This window comes from Cupressus sempervirens, chromosome 7 (genome assembly GCF_028749045.1).
Source record: "Cupressus sempervirens isolate cs-2001-9-10 chromosome 7, ASM2874904v1, whole genome shotgun sequence".
NCBI classification, from domain to species: domain Eukaryota; kingdom Viridiplantae; phylum Streptophyta; class Pinopsida; order Cupressales; family Cupressaceae; genus Cupressus; species Cupressus sempervirens.
The window spans coordinates 855,413,416-855,429,057 of NC_143124.1; the positions used below are offsets into that span (position 1 = coordinate 855,413,416).

Here is a 15,642-nt window from a genome sequence, read left to right on the forward strand (position 1 = left end):
CAATCCAAGATTTAGTAAAAGAATTGAAGCATTAGAAAGGGATTATGAATCACAATTCTCAAGTTGCAACGCAAACGTAATCTTCCTAGACTACTCATAGGATCATAAAAATTAATTATCAATTAGAGTTTCAACTTTTTGGGTAAGATCCTATACAGATTTTTTACTAACAATTTAGTAACTAATATTGGCTATAGAATTTAAGGTTTAATTTTCAATTTATCATGCATTTTAAGCCTAAATTGTTTACTTTTTTGTAGCTAGGTAACTTGCAAAGTTAAATATTAGAAATATAATTTAGGGTTTAAATGTTAATCTTTTCTTTAAATTGTAATTTGTGTCTATGTATAGTTCTATAAAATTTTCAACAATGATGAAAGCATACAAGAGGAGTGGCACTGGCACTGGAAATGGAATTGCAACCCAAAAGAAAATATAGGGGACCAAGAAACTATATTTTGTCATGCACAAAATGGTTAAAATACCAAGTTTCATTGATGAATTCCATGATATTTGAGATCCTATTATCTATGGAAGGAGTATTAAGGAAATCATATATGCAATTGAATATAAGTGGAATGATCCACAAAAGGATTCAACATATATTCCCTTGTCCAAAATTTGTAATGGTTTTTGCTGAAAATTATGATGAAAGTAGAATGGCAATTATCAATCAAAATATAGAGGAGGTAATTTTTTTGATCACATAGAGTGAGTTTGGGAAACTATTAGACCTAGTTGATGACGAACAAAACCTAAACCATATTGACATAGAAAAAATGGCAGAAACATATGACAACTTGGGACCAGATAGAAAAAGAAAATGTTATATTACAGGGTTAGAAGATGGATTCAATCTGCCTTATGATCATAAACCTCATTATGAATTGGATATTATTTTGCAATGTGTTCAAGATACTAAATATTTTCTATCAATGTGTTTTGGTTTGGAAAGTAATGAGAAAGACTGTGTTAGTGTTCTAGAAATGATTTTCAATATTCATTGTCTAAAATAGTCAGTAAGATATAATTATATTGGGTACATTGTACATCACATGCAAAAACTATTTTTAATGATTAAAAGAGGGTCAGACCCACTATTAGAGGAGATATTTAGAGACACAACCTACTTGTGCTATATTCTGTTATCAAAGCATCATCAATTTTTTTAAACAAACAAGATTCAACTTAAGTTTGATAAACCAATATTTGAGTGGACATCTATGATTGGGATGGGTGATCCCAAAGGGAACTAAAATCCATTTGTAGACTTATTTTTGGCACCATTTTATCATAAAATTATAGGCACTTCAATGCCTAAATTTCTTGTCTTGTAAATGATTAGTTCAACTAGGAAGTCAAATTCAATTGGTTGACTGGTTCTTTATGGAAGATTACACTTTATTAATATTTTACTATATAGTTGTAGAACCCTACAAACTTCCAATACATGTGATAAAGAGGTTATTTGTATTGGAATATGTATGGTAGATGGAAATCATGAATGTATTATTTCATGGTTAGCAAAAGAAAACCATTTTTCCTTCCCTGCCTATTAGAATGGAAACTCCCAAGAAAATATCAAGATGAGAGTATACCATTGATTGAAATGTTTAAAAACATGGAATCATAGGAAGAGGTCAAAATAGAGATGGATAAATGCTCTAATGAAAACAATATTTTGATATAGCAATTGTTAGCACAAATTAAAGAATTACACAATTATAAAGAAAAAGTGCAGCCTATGACAGCCTACAATTTTTACTAGATAGAGGATCATCCAAGTAAAAACATCTTCTAGATGCAATAAATAAAGATTAGGTTGTTGCACATTAATGTTGATATAAAATTAATGCATTTTGGGAAATGAGGAAGAATTTCAATGAACCTAATACCTCTATAGATTTTGAAGACTTTCTAGAGGATGAAATATTTAGCAAATTATGGGATAATGAACATCCAAATGGATTAGAAGAAAAACATAATGTAGATGATGAATACAATGAGTATGAGGTCTGTAAGGATCCTTCATCCATTGCCACAGGCACTACCATTGGTTCCTTTGAATCCACTACTCTAACTGCTACTATTAGTAGTACATATGAATCAACTAGACAATATATTGTACCTAAGTAGTAGACAAGGGAAAATATGGCATAGGGGAAAAGATGATAGAAAAAATGGATTATCTAGGTGATGGTGGCCTAGGAATAATAGGCCAAGGAAGTTGGTATCCACTCCCAAAGCCAAAGCCATCAAAACCTAGTCATAAACCAATCATTGGATATGAATTAGATGACCCATCAAGTTCTTCAAAAAAAGGTGAACACATGCAATTATTCATACACGATGGAATTCTAACCTCCTATTTTGTTTCATCTTCAAAAATTATAATGTGATTGAAATTTGACTAGAAAATTGTAGTGAAGGTCACTATGCAAAGAAGCAAAAGGTTTTGGATACTCATATTGATACAATGCTAGTCACAACTCCCTCAGAGAAAAACCTTCATAAGAGTTCAAAAACTCCACATTTTAGTGGAAATGGGGCAGAACTAGGAAATAGTGATGCCATTGTTAATCCTCAAAATGTAATTATTACAACCTTGAGCATTGTTGGAAACAAGTACAATATTACAAGTGCTCTTTCTCCTTTCAAACATCATATTGTATCAATAGATCCAAATTTTGAATTCAATAATTTTGTAACATATTTTTGAAAAACCACAAAATTGAATAGAAAAAATAATAAGGCATTCAAGAAGGATATAATTGAGGTGACTTGTTCTTAAGAACCTACATTGATTAGGATATTTACAAAATATAATACAAATAAAAAATGATGGATTTTATGATTATTTCTCCCATAGGGATATATAATAATCTACTAGCAAGTGAGATAAATCAAGTAGATTTTCATATTAGCACACTATCTATTGATTTGTCCAAAGTAAAAAATGTTGACAAAGTTAGTGCGGAAAAAATGACCAACTCTATGGTCTACAGCTCAATGTTCAAATTGGAGAGAGAGAGAGAGAGAGAGAGAGAGAGAGAGAGAGAGAGAGAGAGAGAGAGAGAGAGAGAGAGAGAGAGAGAGAGAGAGAGAGAGAGAGAGAGAGAAGCATTGGAGAAGGAAATTAAAAAGTTAAAAGTATACTTGGAAAATGCAAAGAAAAAGGAGAAAGCAATAGATAGAAAGTGCAAAGAAATGGAAAAAAGGGTTACAAGTGCTTCCTCTAAGGAAGCAAGTGCACAACCTTAGCCATAAAATATGGAGGCAAAAATGAAAATTCAGAAAGAAGAATTGAAAGAAAGCAATAAAAATCTATTTGATATTATAAAAGAAGTAGAACTCAATATGTTGAAGGAACCATTGGAATAGAGAAATAAGAAACCCAATGATACTCTGAATCATGCTAATATGGATGCAAATGTAAAATTCAAAGAACTTAGGGATAAGTTGCAAGAATCAAATAGATAACTTGAGGGTGTAAGAACATCAGTAGTAGATAATTTCAAAAATTTAGAGTCTAATGGATATATGATCAATAACATAAATAAGAAATTGGAAAATGTGAGGGAAAAAGAAAAATAGTGGGAAGAGAATCTTGAGTAATAAAGACACAAAGAGAAAATCAATTGCCACAAATGTTGCAAGAGGTATAGAAGGAAAATAAAACAATAACAACCAATGAGAACAACTTGTTTGAGTCAAATGAAACTATCAAAAATCTAATCAAGCTAATTAAATAAAAAATGTGGGGGAAATTATGGAAAATACCAATAGGTTGTGGGACTAGTTTGGATTGCATCAATGTTTTTCAAGTGTTTGTAGGAGTATCAAAGACTAGATTGATAAGAGGAAAGAACTTTTTAAGCTTGATAAGGAAACAAGATAGATTATACACATAATCAACAAACATAGTGATAGGTATTTGGCCAGCCAAGGAGTTCATGAGTGTGGTAGTGCATCACTAAAGTCATTAGCTATCATTCAAAAATGCTAGAGTATAAGGGAAGGAGGGGAATATTTAAACTCAATTGGGAGAAATCTCACCAAGATGGATGATAGAGAAAAATTAATGATAAGTCTTGCTTTTCCTAATCCTTTCTCTAGTAATTAATCATCAATATTCATTAGAAAGGAAGCTTACCAAAAACTAGGTTGGAGGCCAAAATGATGTCTGAAGTAGTTATGTTTCCTCAGGATTCAACTCTTGAAGGAATTTTTAACTACATCAAACTATTGGTAAATATGAATGCACTATAAGATGTTGCACTATTTTCAAGTAAATCTACCAAATATGGAAATCTAATGAAGTGAAAGGTCATCTACTATAACATAACACATGTTCAAACTCCAAACAAAGTAGAATTCCACATCCAAAAAAAGATGACCAAATCTTCAATCATATCATAAGACATCCATCAAGCATCATAGTATGTGAAACATGGAAAGTGGTTTTAATCATCTTTGTAGTGTTTACTTTATTTGTATTTATAATTGTTTGATATGATTTTAAAGTTTGAACTTTGTTTCCTAAATAAGATAAACATAGCATAATCCAAATGCTATTTTTCTTAATAGGCCTATTGAATATAAAGGAAAAAAAATGTTTTTGATACTAAATTTGATGTTACTTTAAGACTCTTCCCATGAGGCAAAATGACCTAAATCTATTATTGCTCCCTTATTTCTATATTTATATAGAAGGGAATTCAGGGTCATTTGCTAAATGTAATGGTCATAAATTTAGTACTTTTAACACAATTTGGTATTCAAGTTTAACTTTTACAAATCAAATTCATTGAATTTTATCAATTATCATGTGTAAAAAATAATAATGAGAATGAATATGAATTTTATCATTTGAATTTCTATATTTTCATTAAAATCACCAAGGGTTGTACCATAACAATGTATCATATGAGCATAATAATGCAAATAAAAAAATACTAATGGTAAAATTTAGATGAATCTTGAGTCATGGAATCATCTAACATAAAATGTACATGTTTGTTTGACATTAGACATTTACAAAATGATATAAATTTTTATGCATGATAGATGAATCATGATTAGATTCAGAGAATATTGTTTAGAAAATTGAATGTGGAATATAGTAATTACTAATAAGTAATAGATTAGGAATTAACATATCATACCATAACTATTAGAATTTTCATAGTGTCTCATCATCTAAATCGTTAGATTCCTTACCATCAAGTTCAAAAAGTTCTTCATCATGCTCCATGTTTTCTCTAGTCTGCATATCTTTGCTTGCGACAATGATCCTTAGCTTTAACATCAATGCTACCAATACTAGTACCACTACTTGAGTTAGTGATTTCATTATTTGAAATGTTTCCCAAACTTCTTGTTTGACATTTCTTCAATCACAATTTTAGTACCCTTTTGTAAGTAAAATTACTGACTTCATATCTGGATGTATACAAGCTCAGACAATTTTCCAAATTCTTGTCTAGTGTATTTCTTACCTTTGACATTAGCAACCCTAGAGCCCTAAAAATATCTCATCCTCCATAGACCCAAGTATCATGGTCAAACATAATTTAGCAAGCCTAAATTTTTTTGATATTGAATCCTACAACACTTCTCTCTAAGCTAGATTTCTCCAAAGTTTGGTTACTGATCCCTCTTCTCTAGGGTTTAGCATAAGATCATATTGTTCCTACATTATAATGGAAAAATTATGGGACTTATCTCTAAAATGAGATCCATCTAAAACTCCATTTATAGTTACCCCATTGATTTTTTTTCTTTTGCAAAAGTGATCTATAAAAATGAATAACTTATCTCTAAAATCTTTAGGACTTTTTAAACTCCAATAATGGGGAAACACAATACATATTGATTCAAGAAATTTGTGTTCAGGAGATTTCTTTATAATTTCTAGGGAAATATTATAAGAAATAACCTTTATAGAATTCATTATAGACTCAACAATTTGTTCAAAAACTTCCTTTCTAATAGTTAATTTTGGTTGAGTGGGTTTCTTTCCTTTTCTCATTGGTACAATCCATCCATTGTAGTACATTGTTATCTCAACACCTCGTGTATTGGAATATAATTCCCCTTTTTCATCAATCTTAAAAAATTTATCAGGATTATCCAAATCTTTGATTCTCATCCACCCTAAAAAAAATTCATCGATAGAAAATTAATCTAGAATTCTATAGAGATTATTGAGGATCATGAATGTCATTTTATGTAGTGTATTATATTCTACAATATACATAAATTTTTGTTGAATATTCTTCATTATATTTCTCCTTTCATCTAGTATGGGGAGAATGGATGCTAGTGTTAAGAGTGTATCTACATCACTTAACCTTTGAAGTAGCTTACCATATTTCCATTGACCACCCTGATCATCATGAGTTGACTCCATTATACCAAGCAACAATGGATATTCAAAAAAAACTTGATGAGATGGTCCATCCAAAGAGATCCATTTAGCATTGTTATCCTTAAGAAGATTTATCCTATTTTTTAGTCCCTTAGAAAACTGTTGAAATTCCCTATTTTTTTAAAGATTTTGATAAAAGTGCCTATAGATTTCTATTATTAAAACTTCAACTTTGCATATTTTTGATATTTGCCGATAATTCCAAAAGATAGATTCATTTTATGGGTCATGTAGTGAATTCCAATAATGTAAGGTGTAAGAAAAGCTTTAACTTTTTGACAAGACCATTCTTGTGGCCTCACATTACTAAGGCTCCATCTACTCCAAAAAAACCAAATTTTATACAATAGTCATTTCATATATACCTCCATATTCAATTAAAGAACTCTTTACTAGTTCAAATATGTTTTCCATTGTTGAATTATCCTTCATTTTAACAACAATTAGTAGATTGGGTTGGTGGACAAAATTGTGTATAGTATAGACATGCATGCATACCTAGGAAGTATTGTCTATTATTTTCACCTCATCTCAAGATAATGTAATGAAATTTGACTCTTTAATTTTTGCTTTGATATTTTCCTTTTCAAGCTCAACAAGACATTGACTTTTTTTATTTTCATTTGTTGTTTACTGACCAATGACTAAATAGATAATAATGAATTTTCACAAAGTTTAATAAACCATTCAATGATGAATAGTCTTTCATAGCATGCACTTCGCTCAAAATATAGAAGACAATACTTAACTGAAGAACTTTATGGATTTCTTGAACTTCCATTGCTTTTCCAAGAAGAGATTCAGTGGAACCTTTTACTTTAGTAGGCTCTATCTATATTTTCTCCTAAAATTTTAAGATTTTTGCATTATTAACATGTTGACATTCCTCCTTATTTTTCCATCTTGTCACTAGTTTTTCCACTCCATCTATGATTTTCTTCTCATAAAATTTACCCATATGCTTTTCTATGGTGTCAATTTTTAGTTGCAACCTCTTTTTATTTTTATTTATCCTTATGCATATCATACATATGCATTCTATAAGAGACTCACCTTCTTTTGGATTGCATATAGGTTCAATGAATGGATACTTTGAGACCCATTCTATTTGAAAATTCTTGATCGATAGATCCCAATTTTGATCTTTTTGGATTTTGCATCAGTTTTTGCATTGTATTTCCTTTTTCCCTTTCCTAGTTGTGCACCATCGCCATCTTTAGAATTATCATTCAAGCCTATTATATTATTCTAGATACTCTGAGTATTGACTTGAAGATCCCTTCTAGTCTAGGTATTTATCTGAATATCTTCTTCAATTTTATTGTGATCGAAGATATCAGATTCTCCAATTTCTTCAATATGCATTAGTGGAATTGGCAATGGTAGTGGTTTGAAATCTTGTAAATGTACTTTTGATGTTGTAAATTCCATATTTTTCCCACTCAAATATGATGAAATGGTTTTGAGAGTGTTCTTGGTTGGTCTTTCTTGACTTCTACCACATGTAAGATTCTTACCCTTGTTCATGGTTGACATATTCCAAGAAATATAGGCTACCATAAAATTCAAGTTATTCAAAAAGTGATAGTTGACTATAATTTATTACATATATTTATCTAAATAGTATTCATTGGTTGTATGACCCACAATATAAAATATAAATGTCCTAGGTCTCCCTGGTTACTGCATGACTCAGTGGTATTGGTCACTATTCCTAGTTGATAACTAACAACTAATAATATAAATTATATCTACTAAATACAAATGAACTAAAATTATAGAGAATAGATAGACAGGGGTCTTAGTTACTCATGTTTGGCTGAAATGATGTCATCAAACTTGTGATTGGCCTGACAATGACCTTGGCAATATGAAAAATTGAGACTTCACTATTGATTGGAATTGAGAAAACCTACTAATCTATGAATTTATTTATACCATTTTTTTTTGGTGAATTCTATAGGAATATTATAGCACATAGATAATATTTGGCAAAGCCCACATAATAAAAACACATATTCTAGAATTTCCAAGGTGAATATCATTCATCCATTATACAACCATAGTGTGTGACATAGGCCCGCATATTTAAGTATAGCTGTATAATGGTTTTTCCAGCTTTAAAAAATGCAGTAAAGCTAAAAAATGAAAAAATGTGGGGGGAAATTATGGCAAATATCGATAGGTTGAGTAATTGGTTTGAATTGCATCAAAGTTTTTTAGTTATTGTTAGGAGTATGAAAGAGAAAATTAAGAAGAAAAAAGACCTTTTTAAGATTGAGAAGACTACAAGATAGATTATACACATAGTAATAGGTATTTGGCCAGCCAAGGATTTCATGACCATGCTAGTGCATTAGTAAAGTCATCAGCTATCATTCAAAAATGTTAGAGTATAAGGGAAGGAGGGGAATACTTAAACTCAATTGGGAGAAAGTTCACCAAGATGGATGATAGAAAAAAATTAATGATAAGTCTTGGTTTTCCTAATCATTTCTCTAGAAATTCATCATTGACATTCATTAGAAGGGAAGCTTAACAAAAAGAATTGGAGGCAAAATGAAGGCTGAAGTAGTAAAGTTTCCTTAGGATTCAAAAACTAAAGGCATTTTGAATTGCATCAAACTATTGGTTAATCTAAATGCAAAATTGGTTGTAGCATTTCTTTTAAGTAAATATTCTAAATATACAAATCTAATGAAGTTAGAGGTCATCTACTATAACATAACACATGTTCAAACTCCAAATGAAGTAGAATTCTGCATCCTAAAAAAGTTGGTTGAATCTTCTATCATATCATGAGACATCTGTCAAGCATCAAAGTATGTGAAACTTGGAAAGTGATTTTAATCATCTTTGTAGTGTTTAATTTATTTTTATTTTAATTGTTTGATGTGATTTTAAAGTATGAACTTTGTTTCTTAAACATGATAAATGTAGCAGAATCCAAATGCTATTTTTCTTAAGAGGCCTATTAAATGTAAAAGAAAAAAATGTTTTTGATACTGAATTTGATGCTACTTTAAGACTCTTCCCATGAGGAAAAATGACCTAAATCTATTTTTGCTCCCTTATTTCTATATTTATATACAAGGGAATTCAGGGTCACTTGCTAAATGTAATGATTGCAAATTTAGTACTTTTAACTCATGATTATGAAATTGGGTATTCAAGTTTAACTTTTACAAATTGAATTCATTGAATTTTATCAATTATCATTTGTAAAAATGTAATAAGAATGAATATGAATTTTATCATTTGAATTTCTCTATTTTCATAAAAAATTAGCAAGGATTGTACCATTACAATGTATCATAAGAGCATATTAATACAAATAAAAAAAATATTCATGGTAAAATTTCAATGAATCTTGATTCATGGCATCATCAAACATAAAATGTGCATGTTTTTTGATGTTAGACATTTACAAAATCTTATAACTTATTATGCATGATAGATGAATCATGATTAGATTTAGAGAATATTGTCTAGAATCTAGAATGTGGAATTTAGTAATTACTAATATGTAATAAATTTAGAATTGACACATCATACCATAACTATATAACTTGCCAAAACATCTCATCATTTGAATCTTTAGATTCCTCACCATCAAGTTCAAACAATTCTTCATCATGCTCCATGTTTTCTCTAGTTTCCATACCTTTGCTTTCTTGATAGTTGTTAACCCTCATTTTCACTATGCCTAATTTCTAAATTTTTATTTTGAAAATGTTTTGAATTATGATGGAGCAGCTAAGGTTTGTTTCATGTTGTTTTTAGTCTTCGAGGGAAACCCTCATTCTAATAAATTTTACACATGCCTAGCACCTAGGGTTCCCCTAAACTTTCATAAAAATGGTTTACCATAGAAAACTATTATTTTTTAAGCCTATGCTCTTTTAAATTTTTAAAATTTCAAATTCCTGTAAGGTTGACACTTTGTGTTAACCTTTTTTGTTTGGATGAGAACTCATAATATTTTAAGTATGTGACTAGGTGCCTGCGTTTAGTTGCAAGCTCATAACTCTTCATTAAACTAAAGTGTCAAATGGTACAATCTAGAAAATAAACTATTTTCCTTTGATCATTGAGTTGTAAGAGTTAAGAATTTAGTCTCTTCTTAAACCATGACTGAGTGAAGCATTTAGCTATGGCCTCAGTTGTATGGTCACTTAAATAAAAACATATTTTAATTTTTGATAGCAACTAAGTGAATAGCTATGCCACACGGTCAGGGAATTAAATGATAAAGCTTGAAGGTTAGTCATGACTATGTGAAAATGGTTAGAAGCCTATTAACAATCTATAGTTGCATGATCACTTGCAGTTAGGGTTGGCTCTCAATTTGAGTTGCGAAGTAGCAAAATATAGTTGGTTGTACATTCATAGGAGTTAATGAATAATCATGGGTTAGGGCTATGAGAATGCAGTAATTTTCCATGTGGCATGACAAGCCAAGGATGCAAAGTAGAGTTATACTAGGAAAAGCTTGACATGTGGCAGGTGGGGTCACATTTTGAAGGAATGTTGATCAATAAAAGAGGATAATACTCATGTAATTTTTTCTATTGGAGACAGTTATAAAGTTAAAAGGTTTTTTGTTTGCTTGGTCACATAGTTAAGTTAAATACCTAGTTCTTAGACTACAACTAGGTGAAGGGGTTAAAAGGATGTTAAATCATGCAATCATGATGTTAGCTAAGTAGTAAGAGGAGTAAGTTGTGATCCAACAATAATTTCTATGAAGTGCATAAAATTTTGGTTGGCCCAGAGGTGTTGTCAAAAAGGATGAGGATTATCAAGTTAGTGACTTGGTGAAATAGTTAGCAAAAAGGAAGGTTAGTGTGGTCATGCAGTCATGATGTTAAGATGAAGGAAATCAAACCACATAGTGTCCTAGCAAGAGCAGTTAAAAAATACTTGATCACATGATTACATGGTTAGTAAGTGTAATACATAATCGGATTGTGAGTGTGTGATACAGTTAAAATGAAAGAAGAATATGTGATTGCTTAATCATGATATTAAAGGAAAGTCAGTGAGCATAAGTTGTGAAGTATCTACCAAGTTAAAAGTCAATAAAGAACCCTTCACTCATGTAGTTGCAAGGTTATAGAAGTTAAGATCTAAGAAGCATCAAAGTTTACAAAGTTGTGACTTCATGAAGTAAGGGTATTCATGTAGTCACTAATGTTAAGTGTGTTGGAGTTGATGAAAGCCAACTCTGAAGATGCCCAAGATCACCTGCATGTGAAAACTTGTCAAAGAGAAGCCAAGGAGAGGAAGATCGTGGAGGGTAAAACCCTAAATGGACATGAGAGACAATATGTGTAAACACAAGAAGAAATGTATTTACAATGAGAAGTGATGTGATATTGTACAATGAGAGAGAGGTCACTTATAAAGACCTCAAGGAAGCTTGTAGAACAAGCTGGAAGGTGGTAGAAGATAAGGATGACAACTCAACACATATCCACAAAAGGTGGAGAAGGGAACAAACTCCCATGTTGTCAACAACTAACCACTACATGAATTAAATACAAAATATTAAATAAAAGCATTTACCTAAGTAAGCTTAAGTAAATAGAATAAATAATTAATAATTAATTATTTACTCCAACAACCCCCCTTAAGTGCAACTTAGGGAAATGCCTTAAGCTCACAAAACTAAGATGAATGCAGAATGGGTCTTGACAATGAGGCCATGTTAGGTACCCAAGTATAATACAACAAAATGCAACCTTTGTAACACAGGGAAAGAGAAAAAACCACGTGGGAAAAACCCTCCCCCAAAAAGAGGTAAGAACCTAGTGAAGAACTAAAGAAGTCTCCAACTAGGGGAATGTCCCCTAAAATAGGAACAAGGAGTGATCATGAAGAGCATCATTGAAGCATGTAGAAGCCAAAAATCTATCAAACTGCTGATCTAAAGAACCTCCATGGAAGAAGAAGGCATGAACCAAGCATGTCTATATGGTAGACGATCCATCTCACTGAAATACATAGGTAGCTAGCCACTGAAATCACATTGTATATAAGATCAACCACTGAATACATAGTTCACACTATCAAACCATTGAACCATGGATGCATTAGAATAACAACATAACCCCCCCCTTAATGCAAATGATGTGTGATGAAAGGCAACTAAGAAGGTGGGCCAAAGTCTCGTGTGGACAAACCAAGAATGACGAGAGAGGGAAAGAGGTATAGACACCTATAAAGACACGATCAAACTAACTCTACATGGGCTAATGTCATGGAAGGGACACTCACTTGACAAAGGGAGAATGTCTAAAATAGAAAACAACTATCCCCCCATGGTTCTTTATAAAAATAGTGCATGTACAACTGACTCAAAATAATGTTCATGATCCTCAGAATCAAAAGTGGCACTTTATCTTAGTGTGATACATAAAAGCGCTTCAAAATGATAGCTACAATGATCAAAATTGAAAAAGAGCTATAACAAAATAAAGTACAGCTAAAAAAAAGAGAAACCATGCTAGGAAAATGATCCTCAGGCCAAAACACTTAAGATATCCACCATATAGAAAAAATGCCAAAACTATGACAGAAAGAGCATGGGCCAAAAAATTAAAAAAAAGGACCACATTTCTAAAAAGTGATAGAACTAGCTTTCCAAAAATATAAAGTTTTCAAAAAATTGACATGGAATGCAAAAGATATGCTTGTCGGAGTCAGAAATATAACTTTAGACTTTGACTAAAAAAAAGCAATAAAAAAGCATCCAAACCTAAAAATACCTATAGCAATGTCTCCATCTTGCAACTAGCTTTTTGGCACTTCTTTTGGATCAGAAAAATACCTCCGTATGCAAAAGTTATGGCCAAAAAACCAAAGGTAGGTCCAAAAGTGACCCTGGAGATGTGCAAGCAAGGTCTGATGACATCATGCTGATGTCAACAAATCACTACAAAAAATTTGACATCTTGGAGGCCTTCATCACAAAAAAGAAGCCACGTGACATGCTACATGGTAGTGCCATGTGGATGCCACATGGCAAAATGTTGAGGTGGCAGGGGCCACATGGCAAAGTGCTAGGTGGCAGCCCTGCCATGTGTCACAAGGCAAGTGGTTGCTGACTGGGTAGAAAAAATGCCGTCACTATTAACTGTACATAGGGGCAGTGATATTGAGGCAGAGTGATAGTCTGGTCGTAGCGAAGAGCAGACATTAGCAGAGGTGGTGATTTTGGGTTGTGCAGTCGGTGGAGGGTGGCAAAAAATTGAGGAGGCACTGTCAGGAGGAGGGGTGGCCAAGCTAGGAGGAGTTTAAGCTGTGCATGATAGTAGAAGAGCCTACAGAGTAGTGGGGGGGTACACCGCGATGGCGTGGGGGTGCTGCTGTGGTGGCACTCCCACACTTTATTATTTTTTAATTTTTTAAATGCCAATCCATCTGTACGATTGTATAGAATGCCCTGAAATGGCCTTCCTGCTACTACTTGGTTGAAAAAATTTTGAATTTGTGATTTGAAGTCACAAACTCTAGTTTTTTTATGCATTTTTTCTTCAAATCAGGGGATTAGCAAATTTTTAGAGCACATTGGGGCCAAATGAATATCACCATTGGATCCAAAATGCCGTTTATAGTTAGGATTCATATAAAGCTTTTTGATTTTGGAGACAAGGCTCTGGGAGGAAAATTTTGTTTAGTCCTATAGGCTGCCATATGAACTGTATGGAATTTCAATGAATTTTCTTTTTTTTTAAAAAGTTTTTGGCCACTGCTGTGCCACTGTCGCGCGGCTCCCAGCGACAACCATCGGCGGTGCCACCCTCTACACCTGCAGCCTTCACCATGGCCTGAGAACTGCTCGTTCCTCTGGCAGAATGGCCAACCACCTCTGCTTAGTCGGTGCTACATTAGTTTTCACAACCACTATGGCCACCTTCACCTCTGCACTCCACTTGTCTACATCATCAGCTTTGATACCATGTTGGAGTTGATGAAAGCCATTTCTGAAGATGCCCAAGATCACCTGCATGTGAAAACCTATCAAAGAGAAGCCAAGGAGAGGAAGAGCATGGAGCAAGGGTAAAACCCTAAATGGACATGAGAGACAATATGTGAAAACACAAGAAGAAATGTATTTACAATGAGAAGTGATGTGATATTGTACAATGTAAAGATCTCAAGGAAGCTTTTAGAACAAGCTAGAAGGTGGTAGAAGATAAGGATGACAACTCAACACATATTCACAAAAGGTGGAACATGCTAGAAGGGAATAAACTCTCGTGTTGTCAACAACTAACCACTACATGCATTAAATACAAAATATTAAATAAAAGCATTTACCTAAGTAAGCTTAAGTAAATAGAATAAATAATTAATAATTAATTATTTACTCTAACAAAGTGGGCATATTAACATGAGGCAGTGACCACATGATTGAAGTTAATTAATGGGTCAAAACCAATGGGCACTCAGTCACATGGTAGTGGCCAAAAATAAGAGATAGATCATGAAGTGTGTTGGGACAAAAAATTACATGCTTCATTTTTAGTCCCATTTCAAAATTTGATAAATCAAGCCCCATAAATGCTCATGTAATCGACTATACCTTTAAAACCCTTAAGGTGTTCAATGTTTCTGACACCTTTCATTCAGTTTTCCTAAACGTTCCATGATGATAAATTGTCATTCTGAGTTATCTGACAAAGTCTTATTTTGAACTGATCCTAAATCTGCTTTCTACCCCAATTAGTATGCAGAATCCAATCAAGAACCTATTACTTTATGCAAATTTACCACATCTTTTGAAATCCTTTAGCCCGTTCTCAAATTCTTGCTTAGGACATGCCTTTTAAACCTTAGGCAAGTATGAAATAATGTTTTGTTAAATCTATTTTAAGTTTAAGGTAATCATGGTTTACATGGTTTTAAATCTAAAAGAGTTTCATTTCAAACTTACCTTGCAAGTCTTGACGATCGTTGATCTTGTTCAAATCGATGGACCCTACATTCTCGTATTTTCAAGATGCGAGGCCATTACAAAATGTGGGGAAGCACGAAGAGGGCACATAGCACAATTTGATTACGTGGGTCCAAAATAATTCAAAGGTTGATTCACCATTGATCTTGGGTAGATCAATAGATGCCGCTTGCTCACAGGATGAAGATGAGCATGGTTTAAACAAAGCGAGCAAGTGCGTAAGTGACATCTATCCCTTGTGAAGACACAA

General features: G+C 32.5%; 1 protein-coding gene across 1 annotated transcript in view; it reads left to right on the plus strand.

The window, feature by feature from the left end:
* LOC149550138 (abscisic acid 8'-hydroxylase CYP707A1-like) overlaps positions 1-14,266 on the plus strand; it is a 98,009-nt gene extending 83,743 nt beyond the window's left edge. The window contains exon 7 of the mRNA XM_089794432.1: positions 14,174-14,266. Coding sequence (XP_089650558.1) covers positions 14,174-14,266 — 93 coding nt within the window. The remainder of the gene's footprint in view (positions 1-14,173) is intronic.
* Positions 14,267-15,642: the final 1,376 nt, after the last annotated feature.